Below are 12,511 nucleotides of genomic sequence, written 5' to 3' on the forward strand. Positions count from 1 at the left end.
CGACTGTCTGCACCAACATCCTCTCACGGAGAAATGGTGCAACTCAAAGCTGAACCCGGCGAACCGACATGTACATCAGGTATCTCCACCGGGCGTCACGGAGCTACGCGTTAACACGTGCTGCCGGAGGGTAATTAAAGATGTCGACGTCGGGACGGTGAGTCAGCAGCAGCTCCGGCTCACCGTCTCGGTCGGATTATAACTTTCTCCGACGTATTCAAGGGAAGAAGCGGGGGGGAAAACAAACACCATGTCAACAAGCTGAATCATAAACCATCTTAAATATTTAAATATTTTACATTTCCTATGTCATAATCCATTTTAATTAAAAAAAAAAATTCTTAATTTTGAGGGATTAAAGTTGAGACCACAACTTTCCCTCCTTCATATAACACTTAGTGAAACACTTCACACAGACTGTGTGCTGTTATGCAAAACTGCTCTCTCCGTGGACTCACCTCATTATTGTTTCGTGTTTGTGTGTGTGTGTGTGTGTGTGTGTGTGTGTGTGTGTGTGTGTGTGTGTGTGTGTACAGTCTCATTTTAATCCCCACAAGCAATTTGGCTGCCGCTCGCTCTTAAAAACAGGAGAGCTCCCCGATATCCAGCCTGATATTTGCTCAGGTATATATATATATCTATATATATAGATATATATATATATATGTAATGAAGTCGGGTTCAGCTGAGAATCACTTTTAATCTGCCTCCCCCCCTCGTCCTCCCCAAATAATCAACATCGCCGTGGCGACACACGAGCTCCACTCGGCTTCCGGGATGAGTTTGTAGCGCGAGCGGCTAATTGGACTGAGATTGTTCTGCTCTCCAGGAATCATGAGCACGTTGTCTTTGTTACAGGGAGACGCCTTTCTAAAGTTCGTTAGGTTTTAAATACGTTGACGGAGAACCAGACAGTTAAAGGGCGGCTGGTTTACTGGAGGTACGTTGAACCGTGCAGTGAATTAAAAATGAAGCAGATCTTCGAAAAACAATAGTGAAAAAAAGAAAATCTATATTTTTCATCGCTAACTCTGCTTCTTTGTTGATTTTTGTAATTAACATTTTCTCTTCAAACTTTGTGTTTGAGTCACTAAAGTTTACACGACTGAACTGATGAAAGACAAACAATAAAAACAAAAACAAAATGACATTTCTTTATGTAAAATGCCTACATTCAAAGACCCGTGCTGCATTTAAAGAATCGCTCTGAGCTCGTATATTCCCCACGTCTCTCTCCATATTAAATCAGATGATCAGAACCGGCAGCCGTGGCTGAAATTGTATGAATTTGGGAACATCAAGCCTCAAATTATAAACGTCCTGAGAGGAAATTGTGAAGCCGCAGAAGAAAAATGTGAGTATTTACTTTTAGCATCAACTTCTGGATATGACGCTAAATAATGATTTTAATCTTCAAGGTTCATCTTCATCTGATTAAAATAAAAACGGGTGTTTTAACCGTGCGATCTACTACGTTGCCGATGTGTTACGACGGTATAGATTTACAATTAATACTACTGAGATTTGGCCGCAAACTGACTCTCAAAAACATTTGAACTTTCGATGTTTAGTGTGATAAAATTCAGGCACTTCAAAACTTACAGTATCTGAACGTGAGGAACCGTCGGCGGTCAATCTACGATCATTTTAAAAATCCTAATCTCGAAATTAGGACGACAAATTTCAAAGCTTTCATTCAAACTTCTTCTGCCGAAGCACCATCGTGTGTGTGTGTGTGTGTGTGTGTGTGTGTGTGTGTGTGTGTGTGTGTGTGTGTGTGTGTGTGTGTGTGTGTGTACCCAGTTTATGGAAAGCTTCTTAGAGCTGGATTAGGATCATCATTGTCCACTGGTTTATGATACAACAAGGATTATGTGAGTACAAAGATATGTTTAGCAACGCGGCGCAGAGCTCCCACTCCCACACCGGCTCCGAGCTCACAGCTTTTTAAGCTTTTGGATCGATTTTCCACTCACAGAGCGTCACGTCCGCTACGACGACACAATAACGATGCGAGTTTTGCACGAGAGGCTGAGCGATGATCCGCGGTGGGACAGGTGGCGTTCAGGTTTATCCGGGCGACGTATTTAAAGGTCGGTGGAGAGAGTTGAATGTCGGAAAAAAAGCTCGATGCTGACTTGAGTCACGAGACGAGAAGTGCGTCAAAACCAAAACTTTAAACCTTTCCTGAACCACGAGCACCGAAGCTTTCAGGATGGTTTCACTGAGAGGAACACCCACTTCCCTTCTACAGGAACACCCTGACCACAGTTACACAGAGTAATACCTGAGAAACTGCTCAGTACATCCAGTTTCAGCACTTAGCAGCTAGAGGATGTTTTCTTCCAGTCCAGGGATTGAACCAGAAAACCTTCCCGTCACGTCGCCGCTGCCTATATTTTTATTGTTGTTTTTGTATTTGGTAGAAAAATAAGCACAGCGGCGCAAATGATTTGGGTCAATTTCTATTTGGGCGCAAATGGTACGTAGCCAAAAATCCTGGGGGTGTGACACCTTCACCAACAGTGAACATTACATTATTCCAAACTATTTAAAATGCAGAATAAATATTATTCAAATTTATAGAAGTCCGTAGCTCAGTATGAGGACCCAAATTCGCCGAGTGGATATCTGAGTCCGACCGCGCTCCAGAGAGGATCGTATCCAGTCGCTGCATCCTAATGGGAGAAGAGTTAGAGACGCCGACAACCAATCAGCATTGACCACCGTGTGGGCCGAAACTCATCGAGCAGTAAACAACTGAGAGCCTCCTCCGATGTGAGCGGAGTGAAACGCGATGTCGGGAAATTACCACTGCAGAGTTATGCTTTTTTTTTTTTTTTAATTGGAGCTACAACTGTAGTCCGCCATCGTAGGAAGTAGCTTTGACTTCAACGCCATGATACTAAGCCAGCTCTACTGGTTGCTGATTGGTCCGCCCTTCAGGGAGGCGGAGCAAACCTTAATGAGAACTGTGTTTCCAGACTATAATCACGATAAAGACCGAAGTTGTGACCAACAAGGGGGCGTGGCCGAGCTAATGAGTCAACCCAGTATCACGGCACAGCGTGAAATAGACACGCCCGTCCACTACAGCAAAACGTGAGATAGCTACTCTTGGCGATGTCGAGGCGTGACAGTTACACGTTTTGCTGCAGTCGACCTGCGTGTCTATTCACACGCTTTGTAGGCGTGAAACTACAAAGCGTGTATAAGTTATGTTGTCAAACTGTCAAACTAAGTCTACAAAACCCCAAAAAAGATCCAGGAGTCGAATCACTGGTTGAAGCTGGAGGTATTTATAGAAGCTGGACCACCCACTCTCACCTTCAGTCCACAAAGCCCACCGCGAGCAGATTTCTAGGATAGCAGCAGAAACAAAAGACACCAAAAAAAACAACAACAACAAAAAGGCAGAAGGAGGTTTTGGTTGAGGGCCGTGAAAATGGAGAAGAGTTATATTATTACAGACGGCTGGCCTGCGGCGCTTTCCGCTTAAAAAAATCCTAAATGGAACAGACAGACAAACACGACCGTATAAAACCATCTCAACCACCATATGGCTCCAGGGAGATGTCCTTGCTGTGTCCCTCAACCCCCCCTCCCCCCACACACACACACACCACCACCTCCCCCCCCGCCTCTCTTCTTTCTCTTCCCCCACCACCGGACCACCTCCTGTCTCTCATTTCGGTGAACCTGGCCCGCACTGATAGCAGCGACGCATCATTAATATTTACCTGCTTCAAATGATCAACGAGAGGGTGAACACAACGTGAGCACGACGGGAGAACTTCTGCCGAACCCGACTGACAGTTTCTACGACGGTGACTGAATACGTTTGCATCGACGGTCTGTTTTTTTAAGGAGCGATATCCAGTGAGCAGAAGATCAGGGTTCGACAATTTTGTCGGTTTTACACACGGACTGTTTATAAAATTGGATATAAAAGTGTTTGTAGTTTCCAGGTCTGTAAAATGGTTCCGATCCAGAAGTGTCTTCAGCTGCAATATCAGCGAGTGCCACTAGAGGTCGGCTCCAAAAAGCCTCCTGCTCCATAGACATAGATTCAACTTCTCTCATCAAATCCAAAGTGAATAAAATGTGTCCATCAGTTATCTCGGTGTTGTTAGCTAAAGTCACTCCTTCTTCTTAGTTTTCTGGAGGTCCATCTGAAAATAATCCCTCATTCATTAGAAAAGAAGATTCAAGAAGACCTGTTTTTGGGGGCGTGTCTGTTTGATTGACAGGCCTGTGGTGCAAAGTTTGATCCAAAATCTGATGTTTTCTCAGCTCCAGTTTCAGGTCCGCAGTGAAATCGCAAAAGTTCCCGTACACGTGGTCACGAGAAAAAAACAGGTGTTGGTCGAGCAACATAACAGAATACTTCACATCAGGTATAGTTTGCTCCTGCTGTGCACACATCACTGTTCACGCGTAACAGGAACAGTCTTAGAACTGTTTTTTTGTTCTTTTTTATCATCCCTTGTCAACTACACACTATTACATATGTATGTGTGTGTGTGTGTGTGTGTGTGTGTGTGTGTGTGTGTGTGTGTGTGTGTGTGTGTGTGTGTGTGTGTGTGTGTGTGTGTGTGTGTGTGTGTGTGTGTGTGTGTGTGTTCTGGTCTCGTCTGTTTGATTTGTTTAAACAGCGGTCATCCACACACACCCAGCCATGCTTGGCCACATTAAACCTCTTCTACTAATCTGCCACCTCGATGACTGCCAGCTAAATAATAGAACACACACACACACACACACACACACACACACACACACACACACACACACACACACACACACACACACACACACACACACACACACACACACACACACACACACACACACACACACACACACACACACACACACACACACACACACACGGAGAAACGCACACAACCGCACACATATACACAAGTGATTTGGCATTCAGTGGTCCAGACAGGCTAATCTGGCCAACTGCAGATTGGAGAGTGTGCCAGCCAAGGATTGAGCAATCGGAGCATAACATCACCTCTGCCGAGCGGCGGGAACCTGAAGGAAGACTTTTATTAAACCTAAGAGAAGAAAAAAAAGAGAGACGGAAAAAGAAAAACCTCCATTTTTAAAGTAAAAACCTCCCGAAGCAGTTTAAACACGCTTTATTGAAAAATGAAGTTGGCTTTTATGTATTTCACATCTTACCCTCCTAATAAACGACTTCTGGCTCAACGGCTTCACATTATCTGACACAATCTTGTCTATAACTTAAAAACCTTTTACTCATCATTTCGCCCACTGAAAACTAGACGGGAAGACATCGGGAAACCATTCACACCGTCGCAATTAGTCCACGAGCCGCGCAGCGCTGGAAAAAAAAGTCCTAAATAAACAAAACAGCCTTCAAACTTAAATTTTAATCAAACTCTCTTCGTTATGCAGATGATTCTCAACCCTGTAATTTTCAGCGGAGGATTTCTGAGTGTAATTCCTTAATGAGTGCGTGGAGGGGGGGGGGGGAGGGGGTGACACAATACGTTAATTGCATCATGCGAGAGGAGTACAAACATCTAATTTAAGGAAATTAATGTGAGAGGGTGGGGGGGAGTCGCTGGAAGAGCAGAGGAGGTCAGGAGGGAACACACACACACACACACACACACACACACACACACACACACACACACACACACACACATCAGTGTAATCTGTCTTCACAACATGCTGCGCGGCAAAGTAGTGAAAAGTCTTGTGGACGACATATCAGCGAGAAGTCTGACAACATCTGTCCGAGTCGTGAATCAGAAAAAAAAGAAAAAGAAACTCCAGCAGACGGAGATAAATAATCAAACTGGGAAAAACAAAGTTTAATGTTGTAGACAGACAGATGGACGGGCAGGAGAGGTTTTACTGTGCTCATCACGGAGGCAGCGAGAGACAACAACATGGGAGATTGTATTTGAAATATTACCAAATATTAATCATATTTTGTCTTGCAAATTTGATTATTTTTTTTTTTACTTCCAGAACCAGGAAGAGCCCCCCCCCCTCCCAATCCCCAAAAAACAACAACAAACAAACAAACCAGCTCCTCCCACTTCACGACGTCTGACCACAACTAACCACAGACGGCGTTAAACAATCCAGATTTTTGAATCCGGCTCCTCGACATCAGGCTGAATCTTCACAGTGTGGCAGAGTCGGCGCTACGATACAAATATTCACACATTTATAAAAGCGGCTGTTTTTTGCCCTCATAAGGCCAAACAGACGTTTTTAATTCGTTGTTTAATTGGATTCAAAGTAGAAGAAAAGAAGACGATGAAAAACGGAGGAGGGAGGAAGAAGGGGACGAGGGGGACGAGGGGGGACCTCAATCTCGTCTTTCTGGCTCGTTTCTCTTTCTAGGTTTTCATTTGTCTTTTGATTTATTTATCCAGTTGAGAGGCAATATTAGCTGTGGTGGATTTCACACACACACACACACACACACACACACACACACACACACACACACACACACACACACACACACACACACACACACACACACACACACACACACACACACACACACACACACACACACACACACGCACTTCAGAGCAGCAGCCCTATCAGGGCGAACCGGAGACGTCTCAGCCCGTCTCTGCGCATCAGCATTAGAATTTCAAAGTAGCTTTTGATTGTTTGATCTCGTATCCAAAAAAATGATTGTTGGTAGTAGAATTTTTATTTTTTGCTGTTTTTAATACAAAATTTAAAAAAAAAAAAAATCAATTAACATAAAGCTGCGGTTTCTATTAATATCCAGCTTCCTCTGTAGTCTCGTGGCTGGTTGTGATCCATAATTAACAGTGAAGAGATCCCATTTTCACCTTCTGCCGCGGCTCCCCGGAGAGCCGAACAGCTGATGCTCCACGGGAACAACTAGAAACACACGGACCTGCTGGTTTTTGTTGTTTGTTTTTTTTTCCGATTATAACGACCTGACAGAATTGACACTTAAATATATTTCTATATTTCACCTCAGCACGCAGATTTTGTTTTTATTTGAAGTCCTGATAAGCCCCCGATGACTTGAACAGGTAGATCGTCTAAACTGAGACCGACCACCTGTCGACGTGACGCTGCATCGATACTTTTAAAAACTGAAATGTCAAAACTAGCAGCCTTTTACTTTGAAAACTGTCTTCCTGTGTCATCGTGTGCGGTCTTTAAATATGTGCAGCTGAGTGTGAAAACAACATCTCCCACAAAGTTAAAGAGCTACAGAAGTATATATAAAAAACAAAAACATAAAGTGGCATAAAGTCTGCAGAAACATCATCACTGGTCAAATCCAGAGGAACACTTATACATCAAAATACTAACTAAAATACTCAGCTATAGTTCTCAGTCCATTGCAATATATTCACTGTTTGAACTCATAAACTGATCAGTAATCAGATCTTAAAGCGACAATATTTATGCGCTGGATCAACTGAGGGTTTCTCCCCAGAGGACCCTGACAGCAGAAGTTTGTTTTTTGAAGTTTTGAAGGTCGTTGAAGTCACAACTTTGATTGTCCTCCCGGGCAGCATTTACGATCTGCTTGTTCAGTTTGTGCTGAACCATAAACAATATTTGCAAATTAAAGGTCCCATATTTTACACAAACGCTGCAGTTCTGAAGATATTTTTTGTGGTTTTAGGAACCAAAAACGATCTCAGTATAGTTTTACATTTCTTCTCTGAAGATTTTCTCCGGAGCTCCATCAGAAACAGGTTGTTTTGTGTTTCTTAAAGGCTCACTGATATCATCGATCCTCTCTTCTGATTGGCTGATAATTCCCTGAGTGACACGCCCCCCCCCAGACCAACCACAGGTCTCTTTGCTGACACATTTTTTATTTTTTTTCTGCATAAAAGGTTGGACAGTGGGCCGTGCTGCGGGTTAGTGTGACGTAAACCCGACTTTGTGACACCACAAACTTACAGGAAGTCCAAATGGCACAGTTTTGGCACCATTACAGTATTTATAGCACCTAGACCTGCTTTAGAGTAAAAACAATATACAATATGGAACCTTTAAGGCTGCCAACATGCGAGATCAAAGGTCAAAGGTATTTTAGTTTCGATAGCTCCTGCCATCCCAGCCACCAGTGAGGCCCTGTGTTGTGGTGACGCGTATGTTTAAAGCACAAAGAAACAAGATATACAGAAAGAATAAAACAAGTTGTTTACAAAAAAAAAATTGGTTATGATTAAATGAAGATGCTTCGATGTTTATGTCAGTTTCCAGAAACAGAAGCTACAACTTGAACTCGCATCAAGTCCATTGTTATAAAGCTCGTTCATTCAGGAGCAAAGGTCACCATTTAAATAAAAACATCTACAGCCGACGGGATCAGAGCTGGATGCTGGGACGCTCTCACCGGCCTCATCGACAGAAGCACCGCAGCTTCCAGCAGACGCTTTTCACTGCTGACATTTTTTAGGGTTACTAATCCAGAAGGAGCGTCCTGTAACGTACCTACTGACTGGTGAGATAAAAAAAATGAACATTTCTGAAAATGTCACGTCTCCCTCTGAGGTTGGCTGAGCACCATTACTCAGCAAAAAAATCTGGGAGACGATTTCTCTTTATTTCTTATTTTCGGTCGCAGCTGAAGTGAAAGATCACATTTTGAGGGATTTCCATTTTGCGTCCTCGGCGCGCAGACGAGATGAATTAATTATGCCGCGACTTCATTTCAAATATGAGATCGAGATTTCTCCTGCAAAAGCACACGTGAAGCACCGATCTTCATTTATTAGATCCTCTGTTTCTTTAAGGGAAGAGATGTCTTCAGGGCCCGAGGAAGAATGAACCAACGACAAGAGAAGCCGGAGAAATAGCAGGAAGTGTGTGTGTGTGTGTGTGTGTGTGTGTGTGTGTGTGTGTGTGTGTGTGTGTGTGTGTGTGTGTGTGTGTGTGTGTGTGTGTGTGTGTGTGTGTGTGTGTGTGTGTGTGTGTGTGTGTGTGTAAACAAACCAACAGTGCAGTAAATGCAGCATTGCGGCTCTGCTGTGATACGAGAGAGCGGCTCTCATAAATAATGTAGCTGAGTGTCGACCGACGAGCAGCACAACGAGGAGTCGGGGCTCGAACAAACAAGAGGGTCACACACACACATCGCAGAGCAGGTATCAATCTCACACACACACACACACACACACACACACACACACACACACACACACACACACACACACACACACACACACACACACACACACACACACACAAACCTGTGTGCACAAACACTAGCTGCAGAGAGGAAATACAACATGATGTTTATATAAGGCTGCATATTTTTCAGTTTTGATTTCTCAGCACATCTTGAAATATTAAAGACAGATGCTTCGTTTAAAACCTGAACCGACAGATTAATTTTTTTGGACCGTTTCCAGACGTGAGCACGTAACCGACATGCTATCGAGCCGATGCGGCGGATGTGGTCGAATGTCTTATTTACACGTGGAGCTGATGCGAAGCGGCATTAGCATTCATCCTGAGCGGCGTCTCCGGACACCTGATGAACTCCGGCTCAATATTCACCCTCGTTTTAGGTCTAATTCGCTCCATTCAGTCTGTGAGTACAATAACAGCGTGTTCACCGGGTGACTGACACATCTGGATCTCAGAGAATAAACCAAAAACAGGAAGTTATGCTCTTTAAAACAGACTCACCAGAGTCAGGTGAGTATTAGTGCTTTAAAAGGTGCTTTTAAAAAACAACATTTAACTGCTGTTTTGTAGCTGTAACATCACACATTACATTCATTTTGATATTATTGTTTTGTTTTGATCTGTTTTCCATTATTTTTATGTAGTTGTAGTATCTTTGTGAATTCTAAATAAGCACGCTGTTTGTTTGGTTTTCCATCTTCCTGCATTGTATTTGTCATATTTGTCAATTTTGTTTTCAAATTTGTGCAAAAGATAAAAGAACACAAACAAAATCCTATTAAAACGATAATAATTCATCTGGTCATTTCAACTGATTAAAAACTGCACAAACTTTGTAAAAAAAAAAAAACCTCATGAAATATGATTTATAGTGCAAACACATCTTAGAACGACTATAACTCATAATTTCTCTTCACTTTTGTTCTTATTTTCTTCTGTCCGAGTTTTTCAAGACGTCTTCATCACAAGATCCTAATTTACAACAAACTAATCAGTAAAAAAAAACCTGTCAAACAAAAAGCAATAAGTTTTACATTTGCAGTGATTCTGTGGACTCTCCACGTGATTTGAGTATTTCTTTGTTTCTGCTCAGCGCCGCGTCACCGTGACAACCACAACTTCCCTCCGTGAGCTCAGAAAAGTTTACACCACTTTAAGCAGGTGACAAATCAGCCTAATTGAAGCCGATTCTTTTTTTTGTTTTTTAAGCGCCATAAAAGTAACATAACGTGTCGTCATCGTTTAAAATAAATAATGAAAAGTTATTTTGCACATGAAAGCAGCAGGATTTTTATTTTTTTTTCCTGCATAATGACAGGAACAGCAGCGGCAGGGGGAGGAGGATGTGGGATGGGGGGCACACGAGAAGAAAACCAAGAAGAGTATTTAAGCAGAATAGTTCCCTGTTGGTTACACCAATAACAACAGAGTATTATCATAGCAGCTAATAACCAACGCTGATTCCTCCCTGATGACTCGGCACAAAACGCTGAGAGTAAGAGCAGAGCGAAGACAGACGGAGACCAAACAACATGTCAAACACTGGAGCCGGTCAATGGATGAGGGCTGTTTACTGTGTGTGTGTGTGTGTGTGTGTGTGTGTGTGTGTGTGTGTGTGTGTGTGTGTGTGTGTGTGTGTGTGTGTGTGTGTGTGTGTGTGTGTGTGTGTGTGTGTAGGAGGGTCAGGAGTATAAATATGAAATGATGCGGCATCTGTTGGAGGCTTTAAGTGATATATCACTCCATTCCACTTCGTTTAGCATCACTTCGTCTGAGTTAATTGGTTTGTGAGGAGCACTAATTAAGGGGAATGGCCTTGTTTATCGTCACGGCGACGCTCGTTACGAAGAAGAGCGATCTCCTTCTTCTTTCTTTTTTTTTTTTTCCTCCTTTTTCAGGACTTGTGACATTTACCCACCCTTCACAACTTGTGGGTGGGGGAGGGGTGGTGGGGTGAAGCGCGCACACACACACACACACACACACACACACACACACACACACACACACACACACACACACACACACACACACACACACACACACACACACTCCACGTGTACCGTATGCAAATGTTTGCTTATATAAATACAACACTGACACGCATGAAAATGCATATTTATACACACAGAAGACGCCGATGACGCCGTAACGATGATGATGATGATGATGATGATGTGTCCTACCTCTCTGCGTCGGGAGGCCCAGCAGGTCTGTTTGACTTTCCAAACGACGGCAGCGACCAGCAACAGCGACAGGAAACAGCTGGAGGAGAGAGAGGACGGGGGGGGGGGGAGGAGGATCAATCAATAAATCAGAAATCAAGAATTCATAAGTAGCGCATGAAAAATGAGAAAGCACTTCAGTAATCACTCATTTCTCTGAATATACTTAAGTGGAAAAATTAGGTGCGTTTATATCGATATTCTGCAAGAAAGAGTTAAAAAAATATCGGCATGTCGGATATTAACAGAAAACATCAGTATGAAACATCCCAACTGTTAATGAATGAGTTTCACGTCTCCGACACGAAGATTTGTGGTTGCGTTGCTGTAATCTCTGAAAGGTTTGGAGCTCATCATCTCTGACGTGTGTGAAGCTTCAAAGCAACACTCAGCTGGAAATCAGCAATGAGCCTGAAGGGACGGTTTGTTTTTAGCGATGGTGTCAGACATATGTCTGTAAATATACATTTTATACAAGAAGACTGCAGTACAGGTACTTAAATGTAAGAAATAATGATGCTCACCACTTCTAGACATATTCATATTATTGATTTTGCGTGTATGTTGTAAAATCGAACGATACGGCATCACAACGAGCAGCAGAGGAAGCCAGTGTTGTAAAAAAAAACACGTTAATAACACATTTTCATGTTTGTTTGTTTTTTCAGTCGTCCTTTTCAAAATTCTTCTCAGTCATTATGCAATTATTGGGCAATTTCTACACATTATATGCGTCAAGTTTGTGTGTGTGCGTGTGCGTGCAAATTACAGAACAATTCAAATAGCATGTATTTCCTGCTTGACGCAGTCTTTGTAGTTTCTTCACAGAAAAGAAAAAAAGTCTCCACACAACCACGATACAATCACACAGCAGCATCTTCACACTCATTTTCTGCCCTCCAGCTCCGTTTTTTTTTTTTTTTTTTTTTTCCTGAAGGGCGAAAGACGACAAAGGCGGAAGAATTCCTGAGAAATCTGTGGCGAGATACAGAAACCGCAGCGACCAAAGGCAGCTGGAGGGTTTTTAGAACAGCAAAGGTCAACGAGAGGTCAACGATGCTCTCTAACAGAGAACAAGGTCTCCT

The 12,511-nt window shown here is 42.9% G+C and overlaps 1 protein-coding gene across 6 annotated transcripts in view; it reads right to left on the reverse strand.

The window, feature by feature from the left end:
• The window catches only part of atrnl1a (attractin-like 1a), a 199,049-nt gene that overhangs the window by 70,393 nt on the left and 116,145 nt on the right, over window positions 1-12,511 (reverse strand). For all 6 annotated transcript variants that reach the window (XM_069709300.1, XM_069709299.1, XM_069709302.1 and 3 more), the window contains one exon: window positions 11,388-11,466. In XM_069709300.1, coding sequence (XP_069565401.1) covers window positions 11,388-11,466 — 79 coding nt within the window. The remainder of the gene's footprint in view (window positions 1-11,387; window positions 11,467-12,511) is intronic.

The sequence above is a fragment of the Brachyistius frenatus genome, unplaced genomic scaffold, assembly GCF_029030835.1.
Source record: "Brachyistius frenatus isolate BFR_SWC_R1_liver_20210118 unplaced genomic scaffold, ASM2903083v1 Contig_82, whole genome shotgun sequence".
In the NCBI taxonomy this organism is placed as follows: Eukaryota; Metazoa; Chordata; class Actinopteri; family Embiotocidae; genus Brachyistius; species Brachyistius frenatus.